Genomic DNA, 23,437 nt, shown 5'->3' with positions numbered 1-23,437 from the left:
CACAGGGATGGCAGAGGCCACGGTTGTATGTTCAGGTGTCACCGGCATGCATGATGACAAGAGCCCTGGAGCCCCCAGGAACTGTCCCATGCCATGAGGTTTTTAGATGCTCCCCAGGACCACAGACAGAGCTGCAGAAGCAGACCAAGGGCCTCGTAAGAGGCAAATATAATCCCCAAGCCCTCCCTTCTCCAGGTGTGGGCCCCCCAGTCTTCAGAACTAATCAGCCCAACCGGTGACCACTCATGGTGCGATGGAAAAGTCACTGTCTCTAAAAGTAAACAAGATCCTTGATGCAGGAAAAAGCCTTTCATTCTGCTTGAAGTTGATACACCTTGTGGGATTGCACATTGTCAGGAGGGTAAGATTAGGGAGGAAAGAAGAAACATTGTCAGTGAAAACCAGGAGGGAGATTCTTAAGCCTGACTCAGCAGAGAACCAGTGGATCCCCTTCAGATGAAGATGCCACATTGTAAACACATGTGCACTCACAGCTCAATTCCCACATCAAGATATTCCTCTGAAGATGGAGAGGAAGTTAGAGAGGGGTAGGGAGGAAGGTCAGATACAGATATCCACAGGTACAGATATTGCCTGTGTTTGCAGGGAGGGCTATGGTATAGACTCATGCAAGCAAAGCCTGGCCTGTATCTCCACTCCTGAAGGGCTGATTAGCAAGGTCATTGAGGGTGGCATGTTTTGTTGTACTGACATCTTGGTGTAAATGTGAGGGAGCCTCTATGCACAGATGTGGATGTGTGAATGTAATTCAGAGTCTTATGTGCAGACATCTCCTGTGGCTCTGCAGGACCAGACCAGGGTGGGCTCAGCACTCTTTGCTAGTGGAAAATGCTGAGGCCAAAGAGCATTGCCATTAGGTTCCCCGCATCAAAAAAGCATTCAGATACAGCAAGGTGTCTGGTAGGATGGGAAGAAGGTACTTTCCACGTGCCCTGATCATCGTGCTGGCATTGAGCGGTGGACAAAACAAGAGAAGAACAAATACAATGCCCATGCCAGGCACTTAACTCAATGGCCAAATCTCTCCACCTATCCAAAGATGGGGCAGAGTGCAGAGATTAAATGAGGCTGTGGGAGAGAACAGCTCTGTGGGCCTTGACTGTTCTCAAAGTGGGCAGCCAAGGGAAACACCCTGAAGATTCAACAGGGTCCAAAAGGGGCCAGGATTGGCCAGCAGAGCCCTCCACCACAAGCAGTTTCTAGCAGAGCCAGAGGGAAGCGGAGTGAGGCCCTCAGCCCTCGGAAGGCCTGGCTGGCCTTGCTGATTCCTGACTTCTCACCGTCCCCACCTCCTGAGCTGGTGCTGGCCAGGCTGTTTCAATGCCGTCACTCTGTCAACAGAGGTGTGATGAGAGAAAGGTTGAAACATCCTTCTCCAGTTCCCTCTGTGGGCCAAGCGGGAGAAACACAGTGTACGGGGAAAGGCAGTCAATGCCTGGTGTAGAGAGCTTCCAGAAACTCCAACCGGCTTGTCTGGGGCAAAACAGCCTAAGACAGGGGTCCTTGGGCTGCAGGTAGAACAAGCTAACCACTGGTATCCAGAAGAGAGCACCATTCACTCAATGAGAACAAGGTGGGCAAGGCAGCCCCCACACAGAGCCTCTGGGTTGGGCCAGCTCAGGGCGGGGAGCGGCTGGGTACAGCTCATCATTTTAACTGCTCTGTTGCCACCTTCCTCGCCCAGCTGCAGCCTTGCTAGCCCGTTCCTTCCTAGAGCTAGGGAGCGGCAGAAGCATGAAGCATCCTGCTCCTGGAGTTAGCGAAACAGCTGCTGCAATGTCCCAGGGAGCAGGGAGTGCAGGCCTCAGTGGAAAAAGTGACCACTGCTCACAGCCCAGAGAAAGAAAGGAGGCTGGGCGGCCCCACCCTAGGGTGGAGGGGCTGGCCGGATATGGCTGTCTTGGCCAAGCTTAAAGAGACTGTTGGCCACCTAGAGAGACTCGGAAACTTGCAGAGGCCTCCAGCCCACTGTCCTGTTGGTGTAGGGCACCCTGCCATCCTGGGGAGGACAGGCCAGCTCTGGGCAGGGACTTACAACTGCCCCCACCCCAAACCACCCCTGCTCCCACCAGTGGCCTCACTCTGGTCCTATTCTCCTCCATCCATCTTCTCTCCTCTGCTCCCACTGACCACCCAGGGACTCCCTACTCCAGTCCTAGAACTCTGACATTTGCCATCTGCCCCAGCGCATCCACATCCCATAGGCTGTCCTCAGCCCTCACCCTGGCTGGCCTCCCTGTTGCCTAGCTCCGTCTCCAGGGCCCATCGCGCTCTCCTCCCGGGGCTTCCCGACTCCATCCCTGCCTTTCCAACTGTCCTTTCCCCTTCCCATCTTCTTTCCTGGCTGCTCTGCCTCTGCCAGCCCCTTAAACTCTCTTGTTCCCCAAGGTCTAGACCCCTGGTTCTCAGTTTTTTCCCTCTTTTCCCAGCGTCTATTTTCCCAACTGGATTCCAGGGTCAAGCTGCACATCACTTCTGCATGGATATATAACAAATGCTTTTTAGTGAGTGGACTAATTAGTGTGAAAAAACCCTGGGGTAGGGGCAAAGCAATGAAGTACAACAGAGTAGCAGGTGACCTGCCCAAGGCACCCAGCCTCTCTAGGTCTCCATTTTTTTTTTTTTTTTGAGGCGGAGTTTTGCTCTTGTTGACCAGGCAGGAGTGCAATGGCACTATCTCGGCTCACTGCAACCTCTGCCTCCTGAGTTCAAGTGATTCTCCTGCCTCAGCCTCCCAAGTAGCTGGGATTACAGGCACCTGACCCCTATAGGAGAGCCCAATATATATTATTTGTTGAATTCATGGAATGAATGAATTTCAGGAATAAATACAAGTTACTGGAAGAGATGGGTGGGCAGAGCATGAGCACCATGCATTTCTGCCACTAAACTGATGGCCATCACGTTCCGGATCTAAACTGCTCCACACAGCGAGAAATCATTCCACCCCCCCCATGTCTCAGGAAGCAGAGCTGATCTGATTTGCTTCTAAAAACATTCACCAATATATCCTATCCACTCATGATCATGTCCTTCCTACAACCACTTTGAAGTCATTGAACTAGCTACACCGTACGAGGAAGAACTTCGAAAATACTCGGTCACTAATCTGAGCTTTACCAGTATCTTCCGGGAGCGCCTGGTCCATGTAACTTACTAGCATCAACAGACTGAGAATGTGATATTCTCCGCTCCTCATACCCTGTCCATGTGCAATGGGAAATACAACAAAAGCCAAGCCAAAACTTACTCGTGGAGTCCTCTTCCTTGGAAATGTGAGGTTGAGATAGTTATTAGAAATGGATGATTTGGCCAAGCTCAGGTCAGCATTTTCTCCATAGTTTTTGCGCCAAGAATCTGTTGGGAAATAAAAGCACAACTGCCATTTGGATCCTGACTCCTGGAAGTGTGGCTATAACAAGGAGGTGCCATTGTAACCAGGTCCCTCTAGAATAATTCACTTACCCCAAACTCAAGATGTAAATGACATACAGATCCACTTTATGCACACAGGGGCTGAGTGAGTGAAGTCACCCCCGTTCGGCCTCAAAGTCAAGGGGAAGGTATTGGGCAGCCCCAGAACAGACCATCCCAGTTTTAGGAGCAGCCAGACTCAGTGACAGGGACAGAGACGGCTCAAAGGGCCAAGCAACATCTCTGTGCAGGTGCTTACCCACGGGCCTCAGCGGCGTGCCCCGGAAGAGTTCGTAGAACTTGGAGAGGTACATGACCATGCTGAGCTTGTCAGGTTCCTGGGCAGATGCCATCTCTTTGCCCGTGGTCACTGGAGGGATCCCAAACTCTCGCTCGGCCACATCAAATGCGAGCTGGTTGTTCTCCACAGCATTGTCTTCATTCAAAGAGTCAAAGTTGCTAGAGAATCAAAACAAAGTAGAGAAATTCAGGGAGAGGAGGCAGAGGTGGGGTGCACTGAGCACCTCCAGCTGGTAAGGAGCACTGAGGGTGACACTCTGCCACATGTCGGCGGGCTGCGGGGAAGGAACAGTAACCCCCAACCCCTACTCCGAGTTCTCACCCCACCACCCCACTGGTCATGAAGCGACAAAATCAGACTCGGGCCACGATGACATAATTGCCGCCTGGGCTAAAACCATCAGAAAATGATTTAAACCTCTTGGGAAAATTCATGAGCTGTTTTACTTTTAAATATCTTTCTTTTTTTCAATTACAGAAGTAAAATGGGCATCTTGTAAAAAAAAAATCAAGTTATATAGCATATAAAATTAAAAGGGAGCCCACGTGCAGTGGCTCAAGCCTGTAATCCCAGCACTTTGGGAGGCCCAGGCAGGCAGATCACTTGAGCTCAGGAGTTCGACACCAGGCTGGCCAACATGGCAAAACCCTGTTTCTACTAAAAATACAAAAATTAGCTGGGTGTGGTGGTGGGCACCTGTAATCCCAGCTACTCGGGAGGCTGACACAGGATAATCACTTGAACCTAGGAGGTGGAAGTTGCCATGAGCTGAGATCTGGTCACTGCATTCCAGCCTGGGCAACAGAGCAAGAGATTCCATCTTAAAAAAAAAAAAAAAAAAAAAAAAGAGGCGAGTCCATCCTCTTAAGGCAGCCTTGCTTCCTAAGGTACCAAATGATAGCCCTTGGGTAGGTTTCCTTCCAGCCTATTGTGGTAGATTTGCACCTGGTCGTGAAGTTATGCTGCTGCTGATTTACATACAGATGCATCAAGCTTTGGCAACACAGTGTTTCCTCAAACATAACCTGATCTCCCCAATGCCCCTGCTGTTTTTTCTAATTTGCCGATGAAGAATCTAAAGCTCAGAGAAGGTAAGTGGCTTGCCCAAGGACACACAGCTTGTGGATCTGGATTTCAAAACTAATTCTGTAAAACTCTCAAACTAGTCCCTGGAATTATGGGACTAGTCTGGCCCATAACTCCTCTCTTGAGGGTGGAGCTCCAATGTGTGAATGCTCAAATTTCCGAAGAGTGTGGTAGTGGGGGGGCAGGGGGAAGCCAGTAACAGTGCAATCACTAAGCCTGAGCCAATTTTTATTCTCACGTATTAGGAACACAGATCAATCAGTGCAAAGGGAAAAGAACAAATGTAAGAAAAAATTCAAATTGAAGCACAAAAAGAGAAATATTGAACCATGTAATGGAGATTCTGCACGCAGCAGAATGGCCTTGGCATCCCTGTCTCCAGGGGCCAGCCTGGGCCCCAGACTCACATGAGCTCAGGCCGGAAGCGGTGGATGATGGCACACAGGGCCAAGCCGCTGCGCCAGGATGTGGTCAGGTCAGTGACGTTGACATGCCGGTAGCCCTCTGTCTGCTGCTGGCACCAGGTTAGGAGCTTACTGGGCCGGATATCTGACTCTGCAAGTAGAAGAACGCAGGCACTGAGACTCTGCAGGAATCTCATGCAGCCCAACCTGGATCCCCGCTCATTGCCACTGTGGCTGGTGACCAGGAAGAGTGGCCCCAAGGCAAGGGGCCAGGGCAGGGGGCCACTGGCATGGGTGCAGCCCCCTGAGGACTGCTGCTTGGGGGCCTGATCAAGAGTGTGGCAGGAGGGGAGAGGAAGCATGTTCTCTTCCAGCAGAGTCCCTGAGACTCACCGTGTCTAGGCCCTGCCAATAACATGCTCATCTAGTGGGGAAGACAGTCGCAGAGGGGGTGACAATGACACAGGGCTGTGATGGAGGGAGAAGCAGGGGGCTGTGGGAGCACAGAGCACATTTGCCTGAGTCTGCTCTGCGAGGGGAATTCTCAAAAAAAAAAAAAAATGTCAGGGGAGGTGCATTTGAGCTTGTTCTTTAAGAGCATCTAGGAACTTATCAGATGGAAGAGGGCATTCCAGGAGAACAGAAAGGGCTGTGCAGTGGCAAAGAATCTAGAAAAACCTGGTATGTTTGTGCAACACTAAAATGGTTGATTATAGTAAGCGGTTTATTACAGCAGTGGGCACGTCATGATGTGTGGACGGGATGGAGGAGTACAGCTGAGTCTGCCTAAGGAAGGAGAGGAGGCAAAGTCTGGAAAGGCACAGGTAGCCAAAGAGGTCTCTAAGCAGGAGAGCATCCTGGGCTGAGCTGGGCGCTGGGAGTTCCTCACTGAACCATCGCTTCTCCCTGTGTTGAGCACCGGCCCTGTGCCCAGCGCACTGCTAAGCCAGGATGATCGGGAAAAGGGTGAAATGCATTAAGCTCATCATCTACTTATGGGGACAGGACCTCCATGCTGGAAACAACAGGAAAATAAGAACAAGTCCCAGTGAAGTAATCTCCAGTTCACGTTTACTCTGTGAAGCTCTCAACACATACTAGCTCTTTCATCCTCACGGTGATTCTGTGGGCAGGGGTTCTCTTGGTCTTACAGAGGAGGAAACTGGAGTACGAAGAGGAGAGGTGCCTGCCCACGGTCACACAGGTAAAGGGGCAGAGCCAGGCTGGCTGCAGAGTCTGTGTCACCATGGTCACGGAGCAGGCCTCCTCCCCTCCAAGCCCTCCCAGTCACCTATCAGGGTCCCAGGAGAGCCGCTCACCCCTCCTGGAGAGGCTGACAGATCTCCTCACTGAGCCCAGTCTCTCGAGAGGGTAGCGGTCCAGCTCCTTAGTGATGTACAAATGCTTCACCTATGAGCAAGAGAGACAACATGCTTGCCCACCAGTTTTCCTCCAAATTCTAGTCTCAGGGCCCCTAAACTTGACCCACCCCCAACTCAGTGCCTGCCACCATTTTCCTCTATTGCTGGGAGGCATGACCTTCAGCAAGGGAACCTGGCAACTTGAGTCATAGAGCAATGGGCCTCAATCCCGCACCCAAATGCAGGCAAACTAAGTGGGAATGTGTGTAGCTAATTTGTATGTATGCAATTAGCTAATTTTAAACGTTCACACAATTTTCTGTTCTGTTGACCAAAGAGGTTGAGAGTTTGGTGGCTCTAAATCAGTGGAAGCAGAAATGGACTCCAGGACCATGGGTGGTGTGCAGAGAGCATATTTGGCCAAGTAGATTATTTGAGACAGGTAAGATCAGCAATGCACATGCATAGTGACAAATTAATATATATAAATATATGCACATATGCATCTCTCTCTCTCTCCACATATGGATTTTAGCTCTGTCCTGTGGGCTAGAAAGAATGCTGACTCAACTGGGGAGAGGAGCTGGTGCCACCAGTAGACCAGCAGGCCTTGGTGGCCTCTGTCCAGGGAATGGGCCAAAATCTTATGTGACCCCCCTCCCCACTGCCTCTTCCCACTGTCCGGTGCAGAGTGATTCAGACAGGCCCCAGGGATGGACTTGCCTGATGGGGCCGGACACAGTGTGAGTTGAGGTTTGGGTACCGCGTCCCTGGGTCCAACGTGTACTGCTCAAAGTTCTTGTTGATGTTCTCCGGGGTTGTCTGAGGTAACAGCCGGTAGAGACTTTCCCTGGAGGGAGGTGGAGCCTGGAGGTCAGGGGTCACTTTTGCCACCTCAGGCCTTGTCCCCACCCTTCCCCTCTTCCCCCTTCCTCTGGCTCAAGGGCTTCCTGGACCTGTTTGTCTAACCCTTCCCTGAAATGCCTGACACTCCTGGTTCCTAGTTCGTGAGATCTGTGAAGTGTGGGGGTCAAAGGGGCCAAGAGGAAAGGGGCGCCTGGGTAACGGGGATGCCAGGCTCCTCCCCCTGGGGAAGACGGGAGGGAGGCGGGGCTGGCAGCACCGTGGCCTGTGGTTCTGCCATAACTATGCTCAGCCACACTGCCTCCTGTGGCCTGCTCCCCATGGCCACAGGCTTCCACAGCCAAGACTGTCAGAGGCCTGTTGCCGCGCACCAGCCCTGACCTCCCCCCGTCCACCAGCTGTCACAGCCACGTGGCTGGCAGCAGGGGTCTGGGAAGAAACCCAGGATCTCAGCAGTGGGAGAGGCCTGGAAAACCAGAGAATCCAACCCCCATCCAGGACAGGAGACTCAGCACTGCCCTGGAAGATTCCCTTAAATAAACCTCTCTGGCTCTTGGGTGAATGAGCAATGCGGGGGAGCCCCAGCTGCAGGGCCAGCCAGGATGAAGATTTTTCTGTGGCATCCAGGGCTCAAGGTCCTGGCCCCTAGAGAAAGTCACTGTAAGAGTCAGATCATGATGAAGAAAGCATCCTTGGGCATGCTGATGATCAAATCGGGCCACATATGGGAAGGCAGAATAGAGGAGGCAGAGGCTCCAGGTATATCCCGCAGTCACCGAGGGGTGATCTTTCCCCCTCTCCTGACGAGTGGCCCTGCCCCCCAGTTAGGAGTCCTGCTGTCAAAGCTCACCTTTCAGCCAGCAGCTCCAGGGGCGGGGTGCCCTGGTTCCAGTTCTTCACCATCCATGCTGTGTCAAAGGCTGCCAGGAAGCCACGGGCACAGCCTGTACCCATGGGCCAAAATGGCTGCGAAAGAAAACACGCAAAATTCCAGTCGATTCTGATGACTCCCAATCTACGATCTCATTGTACCCAGAACACACTGATTACCAGGACTGTGCGGGGCACTGGAGAGACAGAGAGGTGACAGAGCAGGGACCCTGCTACCTACGAGGATTCACCACAAGCTCAAGTAATGGTAGCAGACAGTCAAATGTAAAGAGTGCTATGATGCAAGCGTAACAAAAGTGCTTTAGGTCTCAGAAAAGGTGAGACAAATTCCCATCCTGGGAGAGGGAGATGGAAATCAGAATAAGCTTCTTAAGAGTTGCACTGGCTGGGCACGGTGGCTCACGACTGTAAACCCAGCATTTTGGGAGGCCAAGGCAGGCGGATCACCTGAAGCCAGGGGTTCGAGACCAGCCTGGCCAACATAGTGAAACCCTGTCTCTACTAAAAAATACAAAAATTAGCTGGGCTTGGTGGCAGGTGCCGGTAATCCCAGCTACTCGGGAGGGTAAGACAGGAGAATGGCTTGAACTTGGGAAGAGGAGGTTGCAGTGAGCCGAGATCGCACCATTGTACTCCAGCCCAGGCAACAGAGTGGGACTCCATCTCAAAAAAAAAAAAAAAAAAAAAGAGTTGCATGAAGCTGATCTTAACAAATGGATGGGATTCTAAACCTGATCTACTTGGGAATAGCATGGGCAAAGGCATGGTAGTTGGAAAATGCTGGCACCTGATGGAAGAAGAGCCATCTGTTGTAGGTATGACATAAAGCTTGGGAGGAGGGTAGGGAGAAACCAGGCTGGGAAAGGAACTAATTATATACACGCCAATCAGCTACAAATCCGGCTACACCCGAAGCAGGAAGGCTACCGAGGACTCAGCCACAGCTCTTAGGTTCGGGTCCATGCACAATGGTGCCCAAGGACCCAGTCAGCCACGCTAAGTGCTGACTAATCTGCTCCATGAGCACCCAAAGCATGGTTTGGAATTTGACTTTTAACTTGGAAAAAATACATAATCAGTGCTTACACTAAAGAGAAAAATTTCTCCTTTCTGAACACAGCCATTTAATCTAAGGGTCCTTGCACCCTTGCAGATTTTCTGGGAAGAATTTTCAGCAGGGAAGCTATGAATGGAAAGGAGACTTTGGGGACCATGCACCTCTCCTGCACCCTACGTGATCTCAAAACCCACAAAGGGCCACCCATACGCTCTGAGAGGGATGGCCCATGTGGCCCAGGCTGGGGCTGCCTGATGTTGTACTTCATCAAAGAAGTCAGTGCAAAAGAGCCAGGAGAGAGAAGAGAAAGCTCTCCTAACTACACAGAGGTGGAACAGGCTCCTCTGAAGGCAGCAACAGGACAGGCTCTAGGGCCGGGACAGGCTCGGCAGAGTCCTGCCAATTGGCTGGGAGCCTGTCCTCTCCCCGCTGCAAAACAGCAGATAGTGCCTGCCAGGATATTAATGTGGGATCTGTCTCGCAGAGGAACGTGGGGGCTCCAAGCACAGGCGGTACCTCAAGCAAGCTGTCACCCACGAGGGCCACGAGCAGCTGGTGTGCCTGCCGCTCCCGCACCAGGGCCGCGTTCTCTGAGGCATACATGGAGGTGAAGTCAAACATGGCCACGTCGGGCTGACCATAATGGTTCATGGCAAAGTCTAAGGATGGCAGCTGGTAGTTGGTGGCAAAGTCTGCAGCTTCCCGGGCATAGGAGAGCAGGTTGTCCTGGTTCACGTTCTCCGCGCACAGCAGCATCTCTGTGTCGATGTAGTCCTGGGGAAGATGAAAACACTGTACAGCAACCAGCAACCTCCCCCTCTAAAGGGCTAGCCTTCAGACACACGTCTTGGCAAAAAAAGGACTTGGAATGGGTCTACACAGTGGGGCGAATCAAAACAGAAATAGAAAAATCAGGGTCAAGGGAATAAAAAGGAAATAAGTCAGCCAGCTGTGAGGGTTAACATGGTTGTGATTAAGCATCAAATTTGGCTTTGAGCTTCCTGGCATCCAGGGCAAAAGGGAAATGTGATATGCCACAGAGCTTTCCTTATCAGAAAGAAGGAAGCATAGAAATTCCTCAGGGCAGGCAATTTTTTCCTGGCATTAAATTCTAAAAGATCTGTCTCACATAGGAATTTCAACGGGGTATGCTGAGAGTTGTAATGAACAGTATGCTTGATAATGGTCTTGGAGCAAACAAGCAGCCCATTTCATAGCGCTGGTTCTCATGAGAACTTCCAGTACAATTATGAGACAAAGGAACCATCAGAAACTGTGGTTTTATAATAAATTCAGCTAAGCTGATGTGATCAGATATGCCAAGTTTAGGGGTCAAACAAGACCAGAAAAGAAAATGGGTACGCTCTCATGCTTCCTCTCCAGAATCAGTCACCCCTTTACTTGATGGGCAGAGGGATCCCCAGAGCTTGGCTTTGCTTTTGGTGCTAATTGTTATGCCTCTCTAATCAGGGGTGCAGAGCCCTGAGCTGCGAGGACTGGAAATCCATCCTGGAGGGACACTAGCGATGAACCACAGGATGTCAGGATCGAAGACAGCCAACAAGGTTAGTGTATCCCCCGAGTCCAAGCTGCTCACCGTGTGGCTAAAGAAAAAGACCACCCTTCTCAAAGGTGACACAAAAAGTACAGACACCTGGAGAGGGAGGGGACCAGTGTGTAACATGAACACAGGCTTAAGGGTCAGGGAGAGCCACGGGTCAAAGTCTACTTCTGCTGTTTACTGACTAAATCTGGGCAAGTTATTTAACTTTTCAGAGTCTCCGCCCTCTCTTTGTAGAAAGGGAATATCAAACCCTACATCACAGAGCCATGTGAGGGATAGAATGAGTGTTCACATGAAATCCCTAGCCCCATGTGGGAAGTGATAGTTGAATGGGAATTCCTGTCCCCTGTAATTCACCCTGGCCTCGGATGGCTTATGACGAAGTGTATCCTGGACCCAACCAAGGCATCCTCAATTACAAAGGTCTTGACAGTCACAGAGCGCTGGATCTACAGCCAGAGTGACCCCTGTCTCAATTTCCTGAGTAGCCATGATTTCAAATATCCTGTTCTGGAAACTCATATTTCCACATCCAGACCACACCTCCCAAACTGCATCCAGCACTGGTCCAAGAGCTCTTTGTCAGGTCCTGGTGTCCGGGTTGAAATTCCTGTTATTTGCTTCCTTTCTGATTCATGTTACTATAGTCACATGATCACTTCTCTCTCTGAAGGCGTGGAGGTGAGGTGGGGGAAGAGAGAAGAGAGAGGTCTCAAACACCCGTGCCCAAAACACGCCCCAAGCATCCCTAAGATGGAGTGGATAACACAATGAAGATGGTGCCTGGCATGGGTGCCTCATGCAGGAGAGTGAGGACCCAGCAATGGGAAGACACTAGGCTAGAGCTGGCTAGAAGACTACTGGCCTGGGGCTGCTGTGGGGTCTCTTAGTGGCTGGAGGGTCCTAGATGAGTCGGGGGATAGAAGAAGGAGCAGAACCATAGGGAGCATAGAACCAGATGAGGACAAGGACAGGAGGACAGAATCCCAGCTCACACATGTGTAGGCCAGCAGAGGCAGGGGCCCAGGGAAGCCCTGGGATGGGACATCCTCCTTGTAGGGGAAGAGAAAGATGGACACAGCTCAGAGCCCAGAGGCACGGCTGCTTGAAGAGAAACTTGACTCTTCCTTCAGCAGCCATGGAAAGAAGCCCAGAGGTCAGCTGGAATCGGTGGGGAAGCAGGAAAACCTCTTGTCCAGAGGCCAGTGAGTCATTCAACAAACACTTGGCACCTTCCGTGTGGCCATAGGGAAATGCGGATCCATGTAGGGAGAGGAAAACGGAAAACTTGTCATTTCCCCAGGGAGCAAGAGAAGAATGTAAATTTAAGTGGCTCAGGGAAGATGGGTCGGGAACTTGGCTGGACATCTGGAGGCTCAGGCTATAGCTCTTGTTCCAATCAGGTGTCCAGCCTGTGGCCTCCAATTTCCCTCCCATCTTGTACCTTGAAGCCCCTCAGTACCAGCTCAGGAGCTGCTCCCAGGGGTCTCTGAAGGAGAAAGAAGGGCCTTGGTGAAGACAAGCATGGGCCTAGAGGGGCTTTGCCAACTGCCAGGGAAGCGAGTTGCCATGAGCAGTGTGTCGCTGCCTGGGCAAACACCCTGGATGACCTGAGGGTGACCTTAGCATCCCAGGAGGCCAGGGTGCTCTGCCAGCACAACACAAAACCCGTCAAACTTTGCCTGCCTGCCTAGCCCCTCTTCCGCAAAGGTGCCCACTACCCCTGCACCCCCGCACCCCACAGTGGTCCTGCTCTATCTGATACAGTTTCAGACTAAGGCGGCAACTTCAGGAGGGATGCCTGTGAGGCAGAGGGAAGAAGGGGCCGCCGCCGCTCCCAGACGGACGGCCAGCTGAAGCCCGTTGCCCACCCATCTGCTGGCGTGCTCAGCCCACCTCGCCAAGCCCACATTCACAGCCTCCGTCCCCAACTCCGGCTCTCAGCAAAGACCTGAGGAAGTGGAGGAGGCCCTCGGGACGACCGGGTTACTAACGCCGCCCGGCCAGCTGCCAGCACACGCAGGAGAGAAGCTAGGCACGTCCTTCTCTGACAAGCAGCGATGGATGGCCACCGTGCTGCCCGGGCTCCAGGCCGACACCCAGACAGCAGGCTGACCTTGGGCTGCACGATCCTTGTCTTGAGGTTGTAGCAGCAGTGGTGACAACAGCAGCAACAACAGGGGCTCTGGAAGGGCTGCACACCTGACCGAAGAAGCCTCCAGTCAGGGGCCGCTACTCCATGTGTTTCTTCCCTCAAAACACTGCCCTGTGTTTAAGCATGAAGTTGCAAAGCCACGAAGCAGAGGCCAGAGGCCAGCAGGTCAAAAAAGCCGGTATGCAAACAAGGCTGAGAAGTTACAGAGGGAGTCTAGGAACCCACCATCGGCCAGGCACTGTGCCAGGCGCTCGGTATGTATCTTCTATTTGCTCCTTCCAAGAACCCTTTCAGGCAGAAACTATCATTCCTCTTTTGTAGGTGAGAAGACTGAGGTTCAGAAGGATGAACAGTTTGCCCACGGTCTGGAGTTGGTACGTGGCAGAGTCAAGATGCAGATGGGGTCTTTTTGACTGCGTGAATGGCGACCCTTGCCCCACATCATGACAAGGGTCCACAGTATGAAATTCACAAGTCAAAGCAGGTCTACGTCTCATTAGGACAAGGAGCCCCCATCTGCCTACAAATGGCATGTGGCCTCCCAGAGAGGAGGCAAGGCTGGATGAGACTTGGAAAGGAAAAGACTCAGTCTATCCACATTAACACCTAGTAAAGGTCTCAAAGCAGCACACGCCCCTCGGCAGAAAATTATCTGTGCGCATTGGCAGGGGCTCCCTTATCCACCACTCACGTAACACCAGGAGAAAGAAGGGTGAGAGTGGGTGGCACCTTCCCCCCTTTTTGCCTCGCTCTGTTTCTGGCAGGACTACATCTGCTTTCACACCTGCTGATGCCACCAGCCTAGGGGGCAAAGTTGGGAAATCGCAGCTAAGAGGTACATACATTAATGATGACACCTTTGTCCAGCAGGCTCTGCTTCTTGGCTGTCATGACAAAATAGTGGGTGCAGTCCTTGTAGTAAACAATGTTCTCAAGATCTATGCCTGAAACGAGAAGCATTCACAGACTCGGTGTTACGTTCTCGGTCCAACTGTGCACCAGAAACTGTACTCTGCCTCATTGGTCTTGTTATTTATCTGCAGAATATTCATGTTAGACCAGTTTTTTAAGGCATACAAGCCTGGAAAAGATAAAACAGAGTATTAGAATCTACCCAAGTCACAGTAGCTAGCTTCTACAGTTCCATTGAGGCATTATTCCTATTAAAACTCACAATGGGGCCAGGTGTGGTGGCTCACATCTGTAATCCCAGCACTTTGGGAGGCCGAGGGGGGCGGATCACCTGAGGTCAGGAGTTCAAGACCAGCCTGGCCAACCTGGTAAACCTCATCTCTACTAAAAAGTTAGCTGGGCGGCCGGGCGCGGTGGCTCAAGCCTGTAATCTCAGCACTTTGGGAGGCCGAGATGGGTGGATCACAAGGTCGAGAGATCGAGACCATCCTGGTCAACATGGTGAAACCCCGTCTCTACTAAAAATACAAAAAATTAGCTGGGCGTGGTGGCGCGTGCCTGTAATCCCAGCTACTTAGGAGGCTGAGGCAGGAGAATTGCCTGAGCCCAGGAGGCGGAGGTTGCGGTGAGCCGAGATCACGCCATTGCACTCCAGCCTGGGTAACAAGAGCGAAACTCTGTCTAGAAAAAAAAAAAAAAAAAAAAAAAAAAAAAAAAAAAATTAGCTGGGCATGGTGGCGGGCACCTGTAATCCCAGATAAGGCAGGAGAATCAATTGAACCCAGGAGGCAGAGGTTGCAGTGAGGCGACATGGCGCCATTGCACTCCAGCCTGGGCAACAGAGCAAGACTCTGTCTCAAAAAAAAAACACAAACAAAAAACCCCAAAAACCACACACAAAAAACTCACAACGTCTGTAGGATGTAGGAGTTGTGGGCCAGTATATACAAGTTAGAGCCGTGTAATTGTGCAGAAAAGCCAAGTGCCGGCCATGGCCACGGAAGCTGTCCACTGTGCCCTCCGTGTGGCCACAGCTGCATAGAGCTGAGGGAATTCTCCAATGACTATGCCAAGGGATATTTCTACATTCCCCTGCTTATATGTGAAAACCCAAGTGCAGCGGTGGAAACAACTCAGGTAAGAAGGCTGGGCTGTATCTTATTGTGCTTTCCACCAATCACAGACATTTTATACACTAAGCTCCTACATTTCAAACCATGCTGTGCAATGAGAGCTTAGCTCCATGGTTCTCAAAGGGAGGTCCCCAGCCAACAGCATCAGCATCACCTGAGAACATATTAGAAATTAGAAACGCAAATTATCAGGTTCCTTCTCCAGACCTACTGAATCAGAAACCCTGGAAATAGGGCCAGCACGCTGTGTTTTAACAAGCTCTAGGTGATGCCAATTCACACTCAAGTTTAAGCCTGACTGGCTTATTTGAAGGGAGAGAGAGGAATAGACACATGGAGACATATCAGCATTTAACATGAGGCGTGCTGGGTAACCATAGGAACACCTTCATTACAGTGAAATAGGAAACAGCCATCAACGCCGAGGGCCCCTGGGAGAATCAGGAAGTTCACAGCTGTCACTGTGTGAGGGCACTGTTGTGAAACAACGGCTGAAGGTGAAAACCACAGCAAAGTTTAAAGGAAGTTCACTGAAACGTGGAAAAACACACTCCATGTCCTGCTCTCATTTATTTTTAGTGGCTCAAGTATTTACTTTCTTGATTTTTTAGGGAAAGGGAGGATTGAAGGATTCTCAAATCATTCCAAAGGACATCACAGGCTGGCAGGAAATATTCAAGCTTTTAACGAAATAATGCAACAGTGGGTGAAACTTGGAGGGCCGTGCAGTGGGCGCACACCCTCCTGGCCAGTGAGAGGCACAATCTCGCTCAATAGCTAATGCCATTCCTAGAAAATCACCTTGGCTGAGTGCAGTAGCTCACACCTATAATCCCAGCACTTTGGGAGGTGGAGGCGGGGCAGATAACCTGAGGTCAGGAGTTTAAGACCAGACTGACCAACATGGAGAAACCCAGTCTCTACTAAAAATACAAAAAATTAGCTAGGTGTGGTGGAGCATGCCTGTAATACCAGCTACTTGGGAGGCTGAGGCAAGAGAATCACTTGAACCCAGGAGGTGGAGGTGGCCATGAGCCGAGATCGTGCCATTGCACTCCAGCCTGGGGACAAGAGCAAAACTCTGTCTCAAAAACAAACAAAAAAAGATCTTAAAGAAATAGTTTAACAGAAGCATTGTCATCTGTAATAGTAAATAACTGGAAGCCCTAAATTAGAGGTCAGCAAGTTTGTGTGTGTGTGTGTGTGTGATGGACCAGCTAGGAACTGGCCTGCAGGTCATATGGTCTCTTTCACAACCTCTCACGGTGGAAGCAGCCATGGAGAGTAATATAAAGAAATGGGCATGGTTAGATGACAATCAGCCTTTATTGACGGATACTGAAATTTGAATTTTAAATAATTTTCATGTGTCACAAAATATTCTTTTGATGGTTTTCTTCAGCCTCTCTATAAAACCATTCTTAGCTCAATGGCAATATGGAACCATGTGGCCAGTTTGCTAATCCCTGGTTTCAGTGCTCAGGCAATGACAATACATCAATTTGATGAGACATTCCACAGTCCCTAAAAGTGACCACCAGGAGGACAATGTATGAAATGTGACGCTGAATAAGAAAAGCTGAATAAAGAGTGTGGATACCATGATTCAAGCTACAGTCACGTAACAAGCAAGCACGCCTGTGGAAAATTACGGAAAAGGAGTAGGTGAGTCTGACACCTATTCCCGTGTGAGGTGATCAGATTGTGAATGATTTATTGTCCATATAAAGATTTGATTTAATGTTGTTACACTGCTTTTCAAGGAGAAATACGTGTTTTTAATCAGGTTAAAAAGAAAGGAAAAATATGTGGAATTTACTTAACTGGAGACAGACGACTCACCCCCCTTTCCCCTCACCCTGTTTTTTTTTTCTCTAGGGTCCCTGTTACCACCTGATGTGTCACTGATTTATTTGTGTATTGACTGTCTATTGCCATAGAATATAAGCCCAGGAGGGAGGGATTTTGTTTTGCACACTGCTCATTCTCAGGCTCTAGAACATCTGGCACATAGCAGGCATTCAATCAAGATTAGTTGAGTGAATAAATCAATACCTCCTATCCCAGGCGTCCCCAAACTTTTTACACAGGGGGCCAGTTCACTGTCCCTCAGACCGTTGGAGGGCCGCCACATACTGTGCTCCTCTCACTGACCGCCAATGAAAGAGGTGCCCCTTCCTGAAGTGCGGCGGGGGGGCCGGATAAATGGCCTCAGGGGGCCGCATGCGGCCCGCGGGCCGTAGTTTGGGGACACCTGTCCTATCCTCTAGGCCCACGGCGGGGTGACAACTGGTGCCAGTACAGGTCACGTTCCTGGGCATACCCAGACTTCCCACAGCACGAAAGCACCCGGGCCCCTTTAGGAACCGTCTATAGGTTACTGGCTCCCTCCCCAGCATTCCCTAAATATCATGCTGACCTCAGGTAACAGTGCCGGCCACCTGCCTTAGGATGGTTTATGCAGAGATCCCTTAATGGACAGGGAGCCGCTGTGAGAGGAATCGTGTCAGCCTCCACTTTGAACTGCACAACTCTGAGAATTGGCATGCAATGAGCACTCAGTCAATGTCCGCTAGCTTCTATCATGTACAACTTCTAGAACATTCCTTCAACAATCTCTCTTGTCCCAGAAGGAGTCCTGTCCATTGTTATCACTATCCTAGGGAAATCTCTGCTTCCACCCAATCAGAGTGAGTCCCTCCAGGCCCAAGAGCCCAGAAAGCCAGGACACGTCTCTGCACACTTTAGAAGCTGAGACGTTGGCCTGGTTGGGAGAGTGAAGGTCCCACCTGTTTCTTCTTTAAGGTCCTGAAAAAATTTCTGATTGAAGATGAAAGCCACACCGCTAATCTCTTCCACCTTGGCCTCCGCTGTGCTGTTTCTGTTTATGAAGTTGGCGGTGATGGCAATCGCCAGCTTCCCACGGAATTCTTTTCTTCTGAACCCTGCATGAGGAGAAGGGAAAAAGCGGGTCTATCTTCTGGATTTGGTGTGAAAACCGGAAATGGTTATAGGGAGAGCTTTTCCAGATGCCTCCCAGGCCAGTGAAACCAGGATTCTGGATGTCTAGAGGACAGGAGCAGGCAGAAATGCCAAGGTTTGCTCCCAAAGCCTTTAAAAGTCAGTGGGACAGTGTCCTTTTCTAAAATCTATAGGACCCGATTCAACAAACAAAAGGCCACAGCCATCCTTCCCAACAGGGCGCACCCTTTTAAGGATGTGTCAAGCACTGTTGCTAGATACACTCATGAGAGACCCACATGCACTTTGAATTTACAGGATGAAAACTACTGTGTTAGCATTTCTCATGGTTCCTCCCCAGGCCCCGCCCCAACCCCCTTGAAAAGTAGATTACATTGAATTCCTGCAGGACAGGGATTCTAACAGATTTTCTTTGCATCTCCCGTTTTCTGGGTCGTATTATGTTGCCCGCAACACACACACGCAGAAATTCATGTGTTGAAATCCTAACCCCAGGACCTCAGTATGTGAACCTATTGGAAATAGTATCATTGCAGGTGTCACTAGTTAAGAGGAGGTCACACTGGAGTAGGGTGGGGCCTTCCTTACTCCAATATGACTGGTGTCCTTTGAAAAGGGGAAAATAGTGCACCAGTTCCCAGTAACTGACACTTAGTACATCTGCAATGCACTAAGTACTTAGTACATCTGCAATGCACTAATGTATAAATGAACAGATGGAATTCTAACTCTCTTTTTTTTTTTTTTATTTTTGAGACAGGGTCTCACTCTGCTGCCCAGGCTGGAGTGCAGTGGTGCCAATCATGGCTCACTGCAGCCTCAACCTCCCAGGCTCAAGCGATCCTCCCTCCCACTTTGGCCGGCAAGTGGCTGGGACAACAGGCATGTGCCACCATGCTGGCTTATTTATTTTAACTGTTTGTGGAGACAGGGTTTCATCATGTTGCCCAGGCTTAGCACTCTAATTCTTGTTTTCCATGATTTACATTAAAATTGCTCTTGAAGGGTAGTGCCATGGAGGACCCCAGCAGGTGGTATAGGGTAAACACACCGACAGCAATAACTGAAGTATACCTTTGACCCTGTATGGCTGATGCCCCTGAATGTGTGTTTTGAGCTAGGGAATCCAAGAGTGGCCAACCCTGAGACTTATTCCTTGTTTATGAGGGACATCTGAGCTCCTGGCCCTTCCTGTGGAACATGGACCATACAGAGGGATTGAGGCCCTGAGTTTTGGGTTGAATGAAGCTTGCCAGGTGGAGGGGTTAAGTGAAAATGCTGTCTACACTGCATGCTGTTTGCAAGCAGTTGTGGTTTTCCTGCCCAGGCTGCCACCCCTGGGCTGTGAGGTTGTGCTGTACAGCCACTGGACCAAAATTATTTATTTCTGTAGGTAAGGTGGGTCTCGTGTCCAGCCCACTGCCCCTGGATTCTCCCCTGTGAGTCCCTAATAAAACCCATGTCTCCTTTGCTGGCTCTGGGTCTCTTCTTTGGCCTCTGGAACTTGATACCTTCCCTATTGAGGTTAACAGGGGTTCTGCACAACAGATGCTCACTTTTCAAAAGTGTGTCTCCCTCCTAGTCCCCCGTCTTGCTGGCATCTGACCCTTCCTGAGTGCCCCTGCCCCCGGCATGCTGTGTACTTTGTGTAACGCCAGGTGCCTGTCATGCAGGTGCAACCTCCAGACATCCTTTCCTCAGCCACCTTCCGGAAGGCCCTGAACATCTGCTCACCATGTACTCCAGCCTCACGCTGATTCTCAGTCATCTCTGTCAAAAATCCCTGTTAGTGACAACCTTGGGTTTCTATTCAATAGCCCTCCTCTAAGTTGTCCTTCATTAGACCTTTGCCAAAAGGGTCAGAAATGGCCATGATTCTCATCTAGCATTTCTTAGCTGGGGGTGATTTTGTTCCCAGGGGCCGCTTGGTGAAGTGTGGAGACATTTGGTTGTCATACCTGGGGGTGCTCCCAGTGTCTGCGGGGGCAGAGGCCCAGGATGCTGCTAAACACACTATAATGCACAGGGCCGTCTCTGTGACAAAGAATGGTGTGGCCCCAGACGTCAGCAGTGTTGATACTGAGAAGCCCTGCTCTAGTTATGCATTTGCATTTGGGCCTGAGTAGCTCAAATGGCTCCATCACTTCCCACCCTTCTTTCTGTGTTCATGAAATGCCCCACTATCCAAGCTGACAGTGGGTCCTGTATACTCAAATACTCTTTTTTTTTTTTTTTCTGAGCCAGAGTTTCACTCTGTTGCCAGGCTGCTGGAGTGCAGTGGCACGGTCTCGGCTCACCGCAACCTCTGCTTCCCAGTTTCAAACGATTTTCCTACCTCAGCCTCCCAAGTAGCTGGGACAACAGGCGCCCACCACCACGTCTAGTTAATTTTAATTTAATTTTATTTATTTATTTATTGAGACGGGGTTTCACCATGTTGGCCAGGATGGCCTCAATCTCTTGACCTCGTGGTCCGCCCGCCTCAGCCTCCCAAAGTGCTTGGATTACAGGTGTGTGCCACCACACCTGGCTTCAAATATTCTAACTTACACTTTTACCAAGTGTGCAAATTCCAACAATACTACATCCAAGTTGGTAGCTTAAGCATTCCCTGTCAGAGATTGATGACCGACAGTTGGGGAGGTGAGTATGGAAGGGGAAACAAGAGTGGCAAATGGCCCTGATTATGTGGCAGATGGGAAGGTCCTGAGCCAGGCGGCCCGCTGAGTTTTCTAAGATCAGCCCTGTTTCAGGGAGCAACTCCCATTCTCAGAGTGATGTGTTCTCTCAGTCAGGCATCTGCAGCCTGTGGCTCTTGAGGGGGCAAGCTCAAAAAGCAGAACTGCCCTAATTTAAGAGATGCCACTTGGGGCTACGTTGTTTACAACCCATGGTCTCAAATTAGCATGGTTAGTATCAATTAGTACAGCCTGTGGATGGATCAGTCTTGGTGTTGGAGTGGAGGGGATGAAAGCATTGCCTGACAATGGTGTTTCTCTCACAACCTGACAGGATCTTACCCCATGAAAGATACTATGCTTCAGCTTTAGAACTCAGAGAAGTGTGGCTTTATACCTTGACAGTTTGGCAAGACGTACCTGCCTGCCCAGCAGTGGGTGTGCTTAAAAGTTACAAAAAGAGGTGAGTTCTTCCTTCAAGTAAAGTAATAATACACTTGAAAGTAAGTGAATACTATTAATAGTATAAAAATGTTTATCTTAGCTGAAGTAAGTACAAAAGTGCTCAGCACTGGCCATGCGTGGTGGCTCATGCCTATAATTCCAGCACTTTTGGAGGCTGAGGCAAGCAGATCACGAGGTCAAGAGATCAAGACCATCCTGGTCAACATGGTGAAACCCCATCTCTATAAAAATACAAAAATTAGCTGGGCATGGTGGTGCAGGCCTGTAGTCCCAGCTACTCAGAAGGCTGAGGTGGGAGAATCTCTCAAACCCGGGAGGTGGAAGTTGCAGTGAGCTGAGATCGCGCCACTGCACTCCAGCCTGGGCAACAGAGTGAGACTTCATCTCAAAAAAAAAAAAAAAAAAAAAAAAAGGAAAGTACTCAGCACCATGGCTGGCACATCAGGAGGCACTCAGTAATGGATGTTGATTTTTCCCCCATGGCACTTTTTATAAAACATTTTCACATACTAGTCCTTTCCCAGCCCACATGACAACACTTTGAGAGGGTTCTGCAACCCACATCTTACAGTTGAGAAAACCGAGGTTCAGATGGAATGAGATGGCTGCCCCCAACCGCCACCCAACAGGAAGATGGGCTGCTCTACCTCAAGACAGACAGGACTGTCTGCCCTCTTATCAAGACCTCCATCGAGCTCTGGCATCTGCATCTTACCCATTTCCTCTAACTCTTCCCCAATGCGCCCTCTCCTGTTCCCATCCCCCAATTTCCACTCCAAGAAGAGTCATCACCTTCCAGGGTGTTCCTGCGGCCGTCGGCACCAATGATGACATCAAACTCAAACTCCGACAGAGAGTGGTCTGCAGGGAGAAATTCTGCCCGCCAGCCAATTTCTACCAGGACAGAGAAATGAGATGAGTTGGCAGAGAGTGGTGGGAAGGGAATGATTATACCCCCTGTGTGGTGGCTGTGAGAAATGGACAGTGCAGCCAGGTGTGTGCGTCCCAGAGCGAGCCTCCAGGAGAAAGGCCTAGAGCAGTCCAGATTCACTAGCTAATCTGTTTTCCTCTGACTTGAGTGTCAGTTCAATCCAGGATGAAGTAAACCAGCAACACCAAATCCATGCCAGGTTTTGCTGGCCTCTGCTAGGAGTCTAGCCTCAAAGGTCCAGAAACTACTCTCATTTGCACGTTATTTTTCTCAACAGAGTCCACCACCTTCTCTTCACACTCTCCCATATTCTCCAGTGCCTCTCATTGCTAAACAGACCCCAAAAGATGTGTAGGGCATAAGGAAACCAGTTTTAATTTCTATTTCATGCTCAAAATGTTCTGTTGTACAGTATACTGTCTTTTATATTTTAAAAAATTCAGGTGAAGCCTGAATAATTAAGATTTAATGTCACTAGAGGTCTGGAAAAGGTTAAGAGTAGACAGTTCCTGAATGCCAAATAGTGAATGCTGTCCTGCTACAAAAGCTAACTAAAGCCTTCCCCAAATTCTCAGATATTCTGGACAGAGGACAGGAGAAATAAGAAATGCACCCTAGGCGAGAAACTGCAAGGTCTCTGACACTAAGCTGGTCCCAAACTCAAAGCCCCTCCAAGGCAGTAGATGACTTTGATATTAAGCGAGATGCACAGGCATCGTGAACAAACTCTTTGACCATGGTGTGTGCGTGTAAGGGACAAGAATTCAAACAAACATACTAAAACGAAAAAGAGAAACTTTAAGACCTGCCTATACAGGCGAATATCATAGTTTACAAATGACATCTCGATATGGTTAAAAGTATTATATACCAAATAACATCTCGGACCTTATTTCACAGTTGCTGCAGAAGCTTCACTTTGCTGGATTTCAAAACGTGCCATGGGTACAAGCGCATCCACATATCCATGAGTGAAATACACACACAGCTTGTAGAACACGTGAATGAACTTCACCAAACAACCAAATCTACGTCTTCTATCCTACTTATTGATTAGATTTCCTTTACCAAAGTAGCACCCCCTTAGGACAGGGTAACGAAATTATAGGTTTAATGGCTTAATCATAAATCCCCTTGGAGCCAAAGAGCAAAGCTAAAGTCATAGCAATGGTCAAAAACAACAAAATATCCTTCACTGGAGTTGTGCCAACCAGCTCC

General features: G+C 49.9%; 1 protein-coding gene across 11 annotated transcripts in view; it reads right to left on the bottom strand.

Moving 5' to 3' along the window:
- The window catches only part of MICAL2 (microtubule associated monooxygenase, calponin and LIM domain containing 2), a 252,739-nt gene that overhangs the window by 130,184 nt on the left and 99,118 nt on the right, over nucleotides 1-23,437 (bottom strand). For all 11 annotated transcript variants that reach the window (XM_074401099.1, XM_039470504.2, XM_039470509.2 and 8 more), the window contains 10 exons: nucleotides 22,081-22,182; nucleotides 17,953-18,108; nucleotides 13,962-14,062; nucleotides 9,916-10,173; nucleotides 8,302-8,417; nucleotides 7,311-7,437; nucleotides 6,546-6,636; nucleotides 5,230-5,377; nucleotides 3,695-3,894; nucleotides 3,272-3,378 (listed from right to left, as the gene is read on the bottom strand). In XM_074401099.1, the coding sequence (XP_074257200.1) occupies nucleotides 3,272-3,378; nucleotides 3,695-3,894; nucleotides 5,230-5,377; nucleotides 6,546-6,636; nucleotides 7,311-7,437; nucleotides 8,302-8,417; nucleotides 9,916-10,173; nucleotides 13,962-14,062; nucleotides 17,953-18,108; nucleotides 22,081-22,182 (1,406 nt within the window). The remainder of the gene's footprint in view (nucleotides 1-3,271; nucleotides 3,379-3,694; nucleotides 3,895-5,229; nucleotides 5,378-6,545; nucleotides 6,637-7,310; nucleotides 7,438-8,301; nucleotides 8,418-9,915; nucleotides 10,174-13,961; nucleotides 14,063-17,952; nucleotides 18,109-22,080; nucleotides 22,183-23,437) is intronic.

Source organism: Saimiri boliviensis, chromosome 6 (assembly GCF_048565385.1).
Source record: "Saimiri boliviensis isolate mSaiBol1 chromosome 6, mSaiBol1.pri, whole genome shotgun sequence".
NCBI classification, from domain to species: Eukaryota; Metazoa; Chordata; class Mammalia; order Primates; family Cebidae; genus Saimiri; species Saimiri boliviensis.
The sequence above is the reverse complement of the archived record's forward strand: the minus strand, read 5'-3'. Positions and strand labels throughout refer to the sequence as shown.